Below are 14,258 nucleotides of genomic sequence, written 5' to 3'. Positions count from 1 at the left end.
AACAACCGCCCATCCACCCCCTCCCTTTCTGCCCTAATGGAAAAGTTTTGGTGCTCAGAGGGTTCCCAGGAGATCTGAGATTTCCCTCAGCTGTGTCACCAGCGTGCTGTGCAATTCCCTGGGCTCCAAGTCCCTGTTCCTGCAGAAAGCTGATCCTGAATGTGCCAGGCCACTTGCAGAGCAGCTGTTCCCATGGCCCACATTTGCAGAAGTTAATGCTGAGCCCAGAGATCTCCCCCATTTGTTTACAGAGAGGAAGAGCCCATGGAGATGCAGGCACATATCAGTACCACCATTTTCTCCATTCTGGCCCCATTTCTCAGCTCTTTGTGGGTTCCAGAGGGGAGCAGGCATTGCCAGCAGGTCAGGGGGGAGATCCTGCCATACAATGGCAATGGTGAATGTGCCAGGCTGTTCCCATGGCCCACATTTGCAGCAGTTAAAGCTGAGCCCAAAGATCTCCCCCATTTGTTTACAGAGAGGAAGAGCCCATGGAGATGGGATCCCAAGGCCATGGAGATGCAGACACATCCCAGTCCCATCCCTTTTCTCCATTCTTACCTGTTTTTGAGTTGGCATTGCCAGCAGGTCAGGGAGGTGACCCTGCCATACAATGGCAATGTCCCCTGGCCAGGTGATAATTGGCATAAACTCCATGATTCACAGAAGGCTGATCAATAATAATCCTATTTAAAAACCCATTATTCTTTTAGAGACAGTTATGATGCAGGTGTACTTGATTGGTCCTTTAATTAAAACACCATCACCATTAGTTAATTAGGAAACCACCCTTCAGTAAACAAATCTCCATAACCCATTCCACATGTTCACAATACCAGGTACAACAAGAATTGTTTCTCATTTTTTTTTCTCTGATCTTCTCACAGACTTTCTCAGAATAATACCTGGGAAATTTATCTATTTCTCTCTGTGGCCAAAGAGCTGCTGCCACACTGAGGGAGCTGTGCTCAGCCTGGAGAAGACCAAGAGAGGATTTTACCAATTTTACCAATATCCATAAATATCTGAAGGGAACTGCCAGGGGATGGAGCAGTTTCTGCTCAGCAATAGGAACAATGAGCAGAAACTGATGCACAGCAAGTTCCACCTTGAACATGAGGAAGAACTTTCCTGTGCTGCTGACACAGCACAGGTTGCCCAGAGTGCTTGCAGAGCCTCCTTCTCTTGTGATATTCAAAGCAGGAATGTGTCTGGGCTGATGGGGACCAGGGACCCAGCTGCAGAGCACGTGTCAAATGTTTCATCCTCCCCCAAAATTAATTTTACAAGTTCTGCAATTGCCTGTCACAGGAAGATGCCACGAGATTGGAGTTCTCTGAACAGAGGAGGAAAGGCACTGAGATCAAACAGCACTGACAAATGCAGCCCGTGACAGCAATTGCTGCATTAGTTTTTTTAAACCTTATGTTTCACATCTGGTTTGTCATGGTGTTGTAGGTGGGCTCAGTGCACAGTAAACTAGGATAACAAACCTACATTTTCTGTGATCCTTTCATCCCTTACCATCCCAAAACACATCATTTAATTGCACTCAACCTGCACAGAGATTTCATAAATAAAGTAACGGTGAATTAGCATAGCTGCTGCAGCATTCACACAAGTTCCTAAGACACAATCTCCTTGTGCAATCAATCCAGCCTCATGCTTCAGTGTTTGTCAAAAATTGAGGTCAGGAAGAAATGTTCTCCCTACCTGGAGGAGTGCACAGAACAGAGAGACTCTTGAGGGTGCAGCAATCTGTCCTCCCTGTGCAAACCTCAGAAAATGCTGCAAATGTGCATTTGGTGCAGCTCCAGTGCAGTAGATGAACACTGATCCTGCACAGGGGCAGGAGGAAAGCCTGGCTGACCCTTTTAACCCTAAAATTGGTATCTGGCTCCTCCCTTCGTCCAGCAAGGGAGGCAGAGGAGGGAGGGGAGGCTCCTGAAGCTGCCCTCAGCACAGCTGGGCTCAGGAAGCTGCTCCTGTGCCCATTCCAGCCCCGGGGTCCCTCCCTTCAGGCTCAGTTTGGGTTCCACATGCAGAGGGATTCACGCTGCTGCTTCTGCAAACTGGGAAGCTTCTCATGACCAAAGGGTCAGAGGATTCCCCTGCACCTCCTGACTGTCTCACAGCTGCAGATTTGCTTATCTCCCACCAAATGCCTCAGGGACACCACCCAGGGAGCAAGCAGGTTCAGGCACCCCTGCCATGTGCTTCCTAATCACGGCTCAGCTGCAAAATCCCTTTCCTGCTTCCTGCAAGGAGTGTGAACTGTTCCTTGCACTTTGGCTGGTAAAAAGGATGATAATTACCCTTAATCAGTCTGCAGCAAAAACACAGGCCACAGCAGAAGGGAGGGGTGGGGGGCAGCCACCATGAGGAATGGAGCCCAATTATTCCAAGTCACTGATAAAATGGGATCAAAGAGGGGAGGAATGTTTTACCAGCTGTAAAAAGCCTGCCTGGACCAAGGCTGCTCTTGGAGAAATGCCCTTGCTGCCTACAGGCCATTCCTGGCTGGGACCTTATGCACATCCAGGGACAATTTCTCATTTTTCTTCTTGGTGTAGGCGAGGAATTTGGGCTGCTGTTTATTTCTGCCTCTCAGAGCAAGCAGCAAGACAGTTTCAGCAGGAAATGAGCACGGAACCGTGGGCATACAGTGCAGAACAAATGTCCTGCCTGCTGCCCATGTGGGCACTGAGACTCTGCTGTGTCCCATCAGGGGCACCTGGGTGTGCCAGGGAATGGAGCAGCTGGGGCTGGGTGCTGATGGGGACAAGGGACAGTGCTGCTGGTGGCATCTGTGCCCTGCCAGTGCCACGTTTGTGCCTCCTCTGGCTCCCTGGGAACCCCACTGCTCATTCCAGCCTTTTTTTTCTGCAGCAGGGAGACCTGCACAGCTCCTAAGAGCAGCAGGAGGGTTGGGATGGTGAGGGAGAGAAGGAAAACAGCCCCTTATGTGCAAGAGGGACTTGAGAGGCAGGTTGTGTGTAAATCACTGCCAGGCCTGCCCAGCCCTTGCCTGGTGTCTGCCTGATTGTCTGATGCTATCTAGAGAAAGTTTAATATCAAAAGCCAATAATCCTGTGATAGGAGGGATGATAAGGGACAGTCTGGCCTGGATGTGGCAGGGGGCCAAGGTCCAGTGCCTGCCCTGCCCATCCCATTCCATACCTGGCAGGGCTGGGCAAAACAAAACAAAACAAATTCAAGAACCAGCCCTGCTGCTGGCAAAGAGGGGCTGGGGAGGCAGGAAGGGGAGAACTGTGAGCCCCAGAAGTGTGGCATGGGCTGGCTGTGGCTAATAACCTACAAAATGCCAGCACTGGCCCTTCTAAGATGCTTCACAGATGCCTGAATATAGGGGAGCAGTGGGGGATTGCAGCCCAGGGAGGGACTGGGAGTTTCTTGGCAGGTGGGGTATCCAGGGCAGCTGAAGTTGAATGAGTTTGGTGGGTCTCAGCCCTGTTTCTACTGGAAGGAGGCCACAGCATTCAAATCAAAGTGAGGAGCAAAGGAGCTGCTGGCTGAGCCACCCCACACCCAATGGGGTCCTGCGTGTGGTCAGCTTGAGGTGATGGCACTCAACAGACACCCTGAGGATGTGGAGAAAAGCAAAAAAACCTTCCTTGTCTCAGTGCCTGAATTGCTGCTGTGCCTTTTTTTATTTCTTCCTCTTTAATTCCAGGTAAAAGAGAGAGTATTCTCAGGGTAAAAGCAGGATCTCAGAGCCTACATTTTCATAATAATGACAGCATGGCTTTCACCTTGTGTCCAGAGCTTCAGAGCAGAAAATGTCTGTACAACCTCTCTCCTTGAACCAGTGCTGGAGTGGGATATAATACCTGAATAATTTACAAAGGCTCTTCATTACACAGATTTATTTTTGGCAGCTTTGTTAGACTGCTCCTTTTAGGAACTAATAGGAAGTTTCTCTGGTTTCATTAGGACATCCCTGTATGAATTGTTCCAGTGGGGCCAGGGACAGGGACAGCTTCTTGCTCCATTAGAAATGCAAAATGTTCCTGCCCTTTCTGTCCCCTGTGGCTTTCTGGAAACCCACCTGCACGCCCTGGTTGTAGCAAGAGTCCAGCTTGTCTTTATTCCTGGCAAAGATGTTGAAAGAGTGAGGGGTTTCCCCACATTGCCTTCAAACAGCTTTGCAGCAGACAAATGTTGGTTCACTTGGAGAGCTCCTGCACAGAACTCCCTTTCCTGTGCTGGAAAAACCTTCAGGTCTGAGGTGGGCTGTGGGAACCCCCCACTGTTCACCAGGCTGTGTTTGGGGCCACCTCCTCTGTGTTCAGACCATGTCCAGCCCCTGACTCAGCCTGGGCCAGGCTGAAATCCCCTCTTCTTCAGATGCAGGTGCATTGCCCAGCTGGAAACAAGCCCATTAAAAAGTCATTTACCAGGCACAAGCGAGTTTGTGTTCCCCTGGATTGGGATTTGCCAAGATTATACCATAAATTAGAGTGTTTCCTGGAAGAATGTAAGGAGAGAGGAGGGAAAAAAAAAAAAAAAAAAAAGATAAAATGGAACATTTTGTAGCCAACAGCAATGCCAATAAAGGAGCATTTCATTTCCCACTTGGAAAGGAGTGACTGCAAGCTGTTGCAAGGGTAGGGCAGGGTGCCTGTGCTGCTCCAGGACCAGGGGAAGGGGACAACAGGGACCTGGTCTGGCTGCATGCACACCCTGACTATAAATTGCATTTCTCTGCCCTTGAGCAGAGCCAAAGCTGGGGTGACTCAGTTTCTCTCCATGTAAAAAGGGGGACCAGGATGCCAACCCCACTGGGGGAAGACTGTCTGCCCTGTTTTCCAACCCTTATTCTGCAGGGACACAAAGCCTGCCTACACTATTAATAATCCTTGGCATGAAGCTGTCACAGTTTCCACTAATATGGAGATGTTGAAGTGAAAAAGCTACTGCACAATATGCAGGAGGTGTCACAATAACTCAGCTGCTATATTGTTCTTTTTAAAAATAAATACCACAACAGGCCAGCCCACATTGCTGGAGTCATGACGTGTAGGGCTTTATTTTTAATCAGAAAATGTACTGATTTTTAAAGATAGACATGGAACAACATCCAAAATTTATGAAAGCTCCCTGTGTGCTCACACGTACCAACCATGCTCCTGCCCAAATGGCTTCCAAGGACCTGATCTTACCCCAGCACGGGCACATTTGTGAGTGTGGCTTTACAAGAGGCCCCATGGCAATAAAATCCTTCCAGAAATAAAGTCTGTGGCTGAATTCCCCACCCCACTGCTCTCTGGGGGGATGCAATCGATCCCCCAGGACATGAACTGCAGGGTCCCCTCCTCAGGCAGCAGGTTTAGGACCAAAGTTTGCATCCAGAGCAGAACATCGCATTGTTTGGAGATCAGAGGTTTCTCTGGTGGCCACTTGTACGTGAATTGCCTTTTTCCTTTGCCTTCCCTCACGCTTAGCCAAGGGCAACGCTGAAATAAAGCAAAACGAAACTCTAGGTTAAAAAACGCCCGTTCTGCTTGGGGAAGGGCGAGAAAATGAGCTGAGAAGGGCGAGGAGCTCAGTGCCCGGCAAGGGCCGGTCCGGGGCTCCGGACCCGCCTCAGGCCAGGCGGACCCTGGGCTCGGAGGGGCTCGGGCAGGGACACCCGGCGGGCCCGGGGGCTCGGGCAGGGACACCCGGCGGGCCCGGGGGCTCGGAAGGGCCGGGGGCTCGGGCAGGGACACCCGGCGGGCCCGGGGGCACGGGCAGGGACACCCCGCGGGCCCGGGGGCTCGGAAGGGCCGGGGGCACGGGCAGGGACACCCGGCGGGCCCGGGGGCTCAGGCAGGGACACCCGGCGGGCCGCGGCACCAGAGGCTGAGGGGGGCAAAGCCCGGCGGGGCAAGGCCCGTGCCGACCACGGGGCTGCATCCCCCGTGCCCCGCCGCACGGAGGGCCCGGAGCGGGACGCGGGGCACGGAGCGCGGCCCGGCCCGGTGCCCGCGGCCGGCGGCGCCGCTTGGCGGGGGCGGGGACCGGCGGGGGCGGGCGCGGCCGTGGGCCCGCCCGGGCCGGGGAGGCGGCGGCGGCGGCAGGTGGTGCCGAGCAGCCGCAGGACGGAGCCGGAGCCGCAGCCGCCATTAGACAATAGGCGCCGGCGGCGGGAGCGGCGCGGGGCGAGCGGCGCGGCCGGGGCGGGGCGGCCGCGGGGCCGGGGCGGCCGGACCCGGCGCGGACAAAGGCGGCGGCGGCGCGGGGAGCCGCGGCGGGGGCGGCAGGCGGCACCGGGCCGCTCCGTGCGGGGACCGAGCCGCAACCTGACATGATGTTTCCACAAAGCCGGCACTCGGTACGGCGCGGCCCGGGGCCGGAGCGGCCGCGGGGCGGGGCCGCGCGCCGGCGGGGCCGCGGGGGCTGCCCGGGGGCTGCCCGGCCTCCCTCGGCCCCGCGGGCTCCGGGGGATCGAGCGCCTCCCGCCGCCGGTGCCGAGGGGCGGCGGCAGGCGGGGAAGGGGCCCCATGGGTGACCTTGGGCGCGTCCCGGGCACGGGCGCTGCCCCCCGGCGGGGGCTCGGCCCCCGGGGCGGCGAGAGCGGGGCGGGCTCGGGGCCCGGCGGCCGCCGGCTCCGGCCCCAGCGCTGTCTCCTGTTGTTCAAGGGCTCCTCTCACCTGCCTCAGCAGCTGAAGTTCACGACCTCCGACTCGTGCGACCGCATCAAGGACGAGTTCCAGCTGCTGCAGGCCCAGTACCACAGGTACGTGCTGCCCCCCCGGGCCCGTCCCGGTGCACGGGAATCGCTCCGGTTCTTCCGCTCGTTGCTTCGCTCCGGGGACCGGGTGAGAATTTGGGGAAGGGGAGCCGGTGGCGGAGCTTGGGACAGCTTTGGCGTTGGTGGTGTCCACATGGGAGCCCGGCGAGGAGAACGCCCATTCCCCTCTCCAGCCAAGGTCTTTCCTCCAAGTGCTGCTCAGCCAGGACTGCACAGACACTTGCCAGGCCTCCTGCCTCTTGCTGGGAGTTTTCCTCAGTTTTTCTCGCTGGCTGCCATTCCTGAACTGCAAATACTGCAGGGAGCACTTAAATCCAAAAGCATCTACTTTTCTGTGAATGTGTGTGGAAATAGTGCTGCTGACCCACAAGCTGGCTTGAGACAATCTATTGCTTTGCCTGTGTGTGTGTCTGACATAAACACGAAGCCCTTCGGTTTAAATTGTCTGGGTGATGCCCTCTTCCACGGCCTGGCACTGATTTTGGTGTGTGCATTGGTGCCGTGTGGCTGCAATGTCCCCCAGCCCCGGGCTCTGCCTGCGAGTTTCTGGTGGTGGTGTCATTTTGGCAGGAGCAGGCAGAAAAACTGCTGGGAAGTGGCCATTTCCTTGTGTCTCTGTGCCTTGGCAGTGCCAGCAGGGGAGTAGGGGTTCCTGCTGAAAGGGAAGCTTTCCCCCCATGCCGCTCCACCCCCTTGGACTTAATCTGCTCAAGAAGGAGCAGGTTTTGTGTAGGTGAAGCTGTTTCTTGTTTGAAACATAAAACCACAGCACATGCTGGCTGCAGTTGCTCGGCTGGTGAGTCGGAGTCTCATAAAACACTGGGAGCAGCGGCACTTTCTCTGAAGGGTGTGAAGAATCTAGGAGAGAGGAAAAAATCCTTGCTTCTGGAGGGATGTGCTGCACTTGGGCCTCCCTCCCCCCCCACACCCCCATCCATCCAGAAGTGGGTCTGGCTTTGGTTTTGATGTTGTATTGGAACATCTCTCGAGTGCTGCAGACAGGTTCTGTGCCAGAATCTGTCCCCAGCTGCCAGCGATCTGTTGAGGAAAGTCAAACCCCTCCCTGGGCAGCCAAGTCTGCTTCTCCCCAGCGTTCTGCTTCCTGTGGAATGGATTTGCCTGGAGGGAGGTCAGTGCTCTGCTGGTGGATAGCCTTGTGTCCTTTTCCTGAATGTGTGCTGGGGAGGGCTCCAGCTGAGAGAGTGGGAGCAAGGCTCTGTGTGGTCACCTCCGTGCCAGCACAGCCTGTCTGGGCTCTGCTCTGGCCACCCCTTGGAATCCAGATAATGATGTCCAAGAATCCAGCCTGGCCAGGATGAGGCCGTGCAGGAAGCAGCTGCTCTGCGGAGATCAACTCTCTCACCTCCTGTTTGTGGTTTTTTCTTACTGTTTTCTGGCTTTTCAGCTTGAAGTTGGAATGTGACAAACTAGCCAGCGAGAAATCGGAGATGCAGCGTCACTACGTCATGGTAAGGAGCAGCCCAGAGCAGAGTGTGTGGGTGGCAACACCAGCAGGTGCCTGTGCCTGGGCTCTGCCAGAGCTCCAGGACTCTCAGCAGGGCTGGAATTGGCTCTTTTCTGCAAATGGGGCTGCTTTGTGTTGGCTGCATGCAGGGGGTTGTTGAAATGCACGGTGAGAGGGAGTTTTTCGATGGAGAAAATGGGGATTGCTTGATGGGTGCTTGGCTCAAAGGAAGTGACAGCTTTTGCACACCTGAGGAGGTGATGCAAGGTGCTGGTGTGCAGGTGTCTGGGGACTCTGGGAAGGTCATGCCCAGTGAGAGACAAAGCAGTGCTCTGGGAAATCATGAAACTGGGAAATCCCACAAGCCAGGTGTGAGTTAGAAGCAGAAATCAACTTCTGTGCCAGGGCTAAACCCTGTGCACCTTGTGGTGACCCCACAGCCGTGCTGAGTGCTGGCACGCGTGTCCCAGGCATGGTAATGGTGCCACGTGTGGGCAGCAGGCTTGGCTGTGGCTTTCCAAGCAAACAGCCACGTTCTGGTGAGCAGGGTGAGGGTTTGCCTGCCAGGGAATGCCTCAGGAGCCCTTGTAGCACAGCCAGGCAGGGCTGTGGTCTCTTCCTTCCCTATCATGGAGTTAATGGGAGGCTGCAGTACTGTCCATGAAGATGAGCTGGTTCCTGCTTGCCAGATGCTGCACCTGCCCTGGAAAGAAGAGATAAGATGTAGAAATTAATAGAGCAGCTCTTCAGAGCTGAGTTAAGACTTAAAAAAATCAGAAACAAGGGAGCTAGCTGGCCCCTTCACTGCTCTTGTGGCCAGATTCTGAGGCTGTGGGGAGCAAGGTGTGCTTGGGGCTGGGGACAAGGAGAAGAGGTCACAGCTTTCCTGGTGTGTTCATGGGGAAGCCTGCCCCGTTCTCACTGGTAAACAATTGCTTCCTGTGCAGCCTGCACGGAAACCCTCATCTCCAGCAGTGGCCAAGATACATTTATTTTATTTTTTTTTTTTCCCTTAATGCTGGCAGTCCCCAGAATTGATTCAGGTTGCTGTCAGCAGCAGAGGGAAGGGCTGCTGCTCGTGGTGCAGTGCTGGAGGCTCTGCAGGCACAGCAGCTCCTGCCTCGCTGCCGCCGCTCCCCAGCACGGGGAGGGCTCCTGTGAATGTGCAAAGCTGCTACAGCTGCTCTGATTTTTTTTGAATAAGTCACAATTGGCAGCTTGGGGGGACGGGCTCCTGCTTCCTGCTCGGTCTTCAGAATGCAAAGAAGCCTCGAGAGCCCGCAGCAGGCTGAGATCATCCTGATACCGAGCCGGGCTCCATCGCCTTGTGGCGCCCGTACCAGGGTGCCAGTGATCTTCAGTTAAATGAGCACAGATGTGGATTGTTCTTTTCCCTTTGGAAGAATGAGGATTGCAGCCTGCAGGCTGCAGGAGGAGGTTTCTAAACTCTCAAAATATCAGCCTTCTAACAGCTTCTTCCAGGGGTCAGGAATTAGCTGCTTGTGCCAATAGATTGTCTGTAGCTGCCTGTTGCTGCTGTGCAGGGGTTTTCTGGGTGGATTGTTTTTGTGTGTGGAAGGGGGAGGTTTCCACATAACTCCTTCCTAAACAGCTGGAGCTGTGTGCAGCTGGATGTGTTACTCGCTAGATGAAGTCCAGTTGTGATCTCTCCCGTTTGCTGCTGAAGGAGTCATGTGGGCTTTAGGATCCTGGCCAGGCAGAGCTCACAGAGCCAGGCTGCCTCTCTCCTGGCTGTGCTTAGGGAAGGCTGGAGCCCTGAGCCTTTTTCCAGGTTTGACACAGCATCACTCACTCTCACCTCGGTGCAGACTGTGGAAAAGTGTCTGTGAGGGGAGTCCTGTGGGGCAAGGCTCCAGTCTGGAGCAGGGTGGGCAGGGAGCACCTGGAGGGGATCTCTGTGTCTGCCTCCTGCTGCCTTTGTTTCCTGGGGCTTGCCCCTGCTCCCCTTTGTAGAAAACCCTGCCAGGGATTCAGTGGTGGTTCCCAGCGCTTAAAATTTGTTTTATTCTCTTCTCTCCTGCTCTGCAGTACTATGAGATGTCCTACGGGCTGAATATTGAAATGCACAAACAGGTAGGGGGGAAAAGCATCTCCAAGTGCTGCAGTTCCTGGGGAAAGTGGGCTGTCTGCTCTGAGTTGCCCTCTGTCACTTCAGATGCCTTTCAGGAGCTAGAAATGCCATCAGCCTGTAAAATGTCAGAGCTGCCTTTGAAATGCAGGGCCCCCCACCTCTCAGGATCACAGTGGGCTCCCATCCTGGGCTCTGGGCACCCTGGGCTTCTCCCCAGGGCCTGAACAGGTATTTGAGCACCAGGAAGGGTCTGGAGCTGCAGCTTGGAGACTGTGGCAGCCTGGATAAGTTTGCTCATTACCTTCAGTGGTGGTTAAGTTGTTAATTATCCCCAGTGACTAATTACCTGTGGTGTTAACAACATGAGCCTCTTCTGAGCCTGTCTCTATCTGGCTTCAGCTCCAGTCACAAAGTCCTGGCTCAGTTTAAGCCTCTTAGCACAGTTCTGTTCCTCACAAAGGCACTTGGTGCTTCTGATCCCATTGCCCTTGTTGCTAAGCCCATGAGACTGGCTTCCCTGGGAAAACCTGGATCTTGGAGAAGAATCTGAGCCACAGATCCTCACTGCTGTCCCACTGCTGTCTCCCAGCCTGATCTGCTTCCCTGTGCTGCTCTTGGGGTCCCCTCAGCTGGTTTTGATCTGTACCTGTAGCCTTTGGCTCTGTGTTTTCAGTCCTTTAGAAAGTGGTTTGCAGAGGAAGAGAAGCTTCACTATTTAGAGAAAAAGCATTTTAACACCCCAGAAGGTGCCAGTGCTGCTGTGAGGGTCGTGGGGAGGCTGCTCAGCCCCTCTGGTCTCCCCCAGTAGCCCCAGTCCAGCAGCAGAACTGGGGAGAGGGAGCTTGGGAGGGCTGAACAGCCATGAATGTGTCTGTCTGTCTGTCCACATGGCAGATGTAATCCCTACCTGGGTCTGCAGGAGCTCTGCTCTCTGGTCGTTCCCAATTTATTAAATAAATGTTGGGGACCTGGAGAGGAAGAGGAATAGTGAAACTTGGCTCTTTGCAGTCAGGAGCATCCCAGGGAGGAGCCTGGGGGGCCAAGGGGATCCCATGGCACCAGGGTGCTGCCAGGAGGATGGGTTTTGTCACAGCCATTTGGGGACTCAGCCTGCCCACAGGAGGAGGAGGAGGAGGGCAGGTGGGGCAGCTGATGCTGTGCCTGCTCAGTCCTGATCTGCCTGACTTTTCCTCTCTGTTTCTCCCACCTTTTAGGCTGAAATTGTCAAGAGGCTAAATGGGATTTGTGCACAGGTTCTGCCCTACCTTTCACAAGAGGTGAGTCTCCAGTTTGGGGGTGTGTTGGCATGGAGGCTGCTGTCCCTCTGCAGCTGCCCACCCCTGGGCTGGCAAACCCTTGCTTGCTGTCAGCCCAGCCCTTCAGGGCAGTGCTGGCTCCTGGAGCACTGTGTGGTGCTCTGTTGGTCCCCCCTAAAACTTCTGTCTTGCTCCATATATATATTACTATATCCTAAAAATCTAAAGTTTTCTGCCCTGTGATATTACACACTTCTAATCAAACTACACACCCATCATCCCAGTGCTGTCAATCAGTTTTGGAAGGTTTCTCCACAGCCTCAGGTCAAATGCAGTGGGGTCAGAGTCTGCCAGCACAGGAAGTGTAAAATTCTCAGTATCCAGGACTTCAATTCCCTTTTGTGGGACAAAGCTGCTCCTGCTCTCTCCTGAGCCATCAGCCACGTCAGCAGTGGCAGCTTTGGGTGGTAACTGGGGGAGAAGGACACTTAAAAAAAAATACCTCCATATGGAGGATACCTCCTCTCATCCTCTTTGAGATCTGGTTCCTCTGCCTCATTAATTAATGCAGCTGATGGGCTCCTCCCACTCCCCTGGGAAATTAATTGTGGGAGGGGGTGCTTGGGAGTCTCTGGGGCAGGGGAGGATTAAGCACTTGCAGAGCTGTGTTTTCTGTCTCCTCATGGAGGCTGAGCCCTGAGCAGCTCTCCGGGCCCTTTGGGGGTTGGAGCTTCTTGCCTGGGCTCAGTGCTGGGCTTGGGGCACAGGTTCTGTTTTTCCCACCCACCTGTTCTTAGGACAGACAAAGTCACTTGCTGATCAGATCAGGGTTGCCTAATAACTAAGCCCCAGCTAAATCTTTTGCATCTTAATGCAATCCTTAACCCTGTCCTGCTGCCAAAATGAAAAGAAAAATCTCCTTGCTGAAGTCCTGGTGTTTCAGAGACCTCATGCTCTGCAAGGAGCAAGTACAATTCTCCTTTATTATTTTTTTTTAATTATATGATCCATCCATTTTTTCTGCCTGTGTTTGGGACACCCAGCTGCTGCTGAATTTGGTATCCAGGATGTGTCTCAAGGAGCTTCCCAAGAGCTGCTGATTTTTAGGGCTCGTTTTGTTTGTTAGAGGGTCTGTGTAGGTGAAGGGTGGCAGGATGAGACACTGCCCACCTTGGAGCCTTCTGGCCAAGGATCTCTGGGTGTGTGGGGAGCAGGACAAGGGTGGGGATGAGAGGGGACCTGTGGTGAGGAAGGGGATGAGACAAAAGTGCTCCCTTCCCTGCTCCTTGCTGCCCTGGGCCTGGGTGGGAGCCCTTGTCCGGGTGTGTGCAGGTGTAACCAGCCTGATTGTGTGGACTGGGTCCCTGTTCTGCTTCCCTGTGACACTCCAAGTGACCCCAGATCCCTCTGTTTTCTCCACACCAGCATCAGCAGCAAGTCTTGGGAGCCATTGAACGAGCTAAGCAGGTCACGGCGCCAGAACTGAACTCCATCATCCGTGTACGTGATGTTTGGGTTGGGCTGGGAGGGAATTCTGGCCTCTGGGATGTGCATTCTTGACCTGGGGACATCAGGGGACCCTGCTCTGGTGCTGTGGCTGCAAGTCTGGGCTGGCTGTGCTGCTTGCACCCAGGCTTGCTGTGGTGTTTGCAGGGATCCCTGCTCTGTCCCAGCAGAGGAGCTTTGGTGTCGAGCAGGAACCAGAGCAGGCACTCAGCATGAAAACACCATCTGCTCTTGGTCAAAGTTGTGATTGAGGGCTTTATCTGCAGCCTTGGGACGTGCCAGAGCCTGAGGCCAGATGTCCTGTGGGGTAGGGGCTGTGTGTCCTGCTGGGGACACAACATTGAGTCTTCCCTTGAGGCTGTCACAGCAGCAGGACTCGAGAACCTCAGGGTTGGGTGGGAAAAGAGCTTCAAGCTTATTTAAACCCCTGCTTTAACCTCCATTGCTGCCACGCTCCCACCGAGAGCGCTCAAAATGACAATCCCCCCGTTGTGTCTGTGTGTCTGTCCATCGTTCCCTACAGCAGCAGCTTCAAGCTCACCAGCTGTCCCAGCTCCAAGCCCTCGCTCTGCCCCTGACCCCGCTCCCCGTGGGGCTCCAGCCTCCCTCTCTCCCCGCTGTCAGCGCCGGCACCGGGCTCCTGTCGCTGTCTGCCCTGGGCTCTCAGGCTCACCTCTCCAAGGAGGACAAGAACGGCCACGATGGGGATGCCCACCAAGATGATGACGGCGAGAAATCGGATTAGAGCAACCAGGGGGGCCGGGGGAAAGGGGCTGGGCTGGGGGAGGGAGGGGAGGAGGGAGGGAGGAGGGAGGGAGGGGCGGGTTAGTGCAAAATGCAGTATCTCTCTCCAATTGCTGTGCAGCAGGGCCGTGGTGACCCGTGCTGGGTGGCAGCTTGCCAAGGCCTGTCCCCGAGGGCGGGTGGCAGGGCCTGGCGGTGTCCCCAGCGCCGTCCCCGGCTGCTGCACAGCCATGCAAGCGCCATAGCATTACCCGTGTGGCCAATCGTGCTGTCCCTGTGCCCAGCCTGCCTTCCCCATCCCTCCTCCCCCTCACGGAGCAGACTCTGCCTGCTCTGGGGCCACTTTGCCCCCTGGCTGTCCCAGCTCCTCGGTGGCCTCTCCCTCCACCTGCTGCTCCCCCCTCGGTATTTAAAGATTGCCCCTTGATCCTAACGGTT

At 55.1% G+C, this 14,258-nt stretch overlaps 1 protein-coding gene across 2 annotated transcripts; it reads left to right on the top strand.

The window, feature by feature from the left end:
- Nucleotides 1-6,059: 6,059 nt before the first annotated feature.
- TLE5 (TLE family member 5, transcriptional modulator) lies at nucleotides 6,060-14,258 on the top strand. Of its 2 annotated transcripts, none has more exons than XM_071451662.1 (7): nucleotides 6,060-6,337; nucleotides 6,645-6,742; nucleotides 8,163-8,226; nucleotides 10,272-10,316; nucleotides 11,529-11,591; nucleotides 12,996-13,070; nucleotides 13,603-14,258. In XM_071451662.1, exons 1-7 carry the CDS (start codon nucleotides 6,311-6,313, stop codon nucleotides 13,819-13,821), a joined length of 591 nt encoding a protein of 196 aa, XP_071307763.1. In that variant the 5' UTR covers nucleotides 6,060-6,310; the 3' UTR covers nucleotides 13,822-14,258. The 2 variants fall into 2 exon arrangements, with proteins under 2 accessions (XP_071307763.1, XP_071307762.1); XM_071451661.1 differs by having other exon boundaries at nucleotides 6,068-6,337; nucleotides 13,600-14,258.

The sequence above is a fragment of the Agelaius tricolor genome, unplaced genomic scaffold, assembly GCF_023055355.1.
Source record: "Agelaius tricolor isolate 1412-34295 unplaced genomic scaffold, bAgeTri1.0.p SCAF_33, whole genome shotgun sequence".
Classification (NCBI taxonomy): Eukaryota; Metazoa; Chordata; class Aves; order Passeriformes; family Icteridae; genus Agelaius; species Agelaius tricolor.
This window is presented reverse-complemented; position numbering and strand designations above follow the sequence as displayed.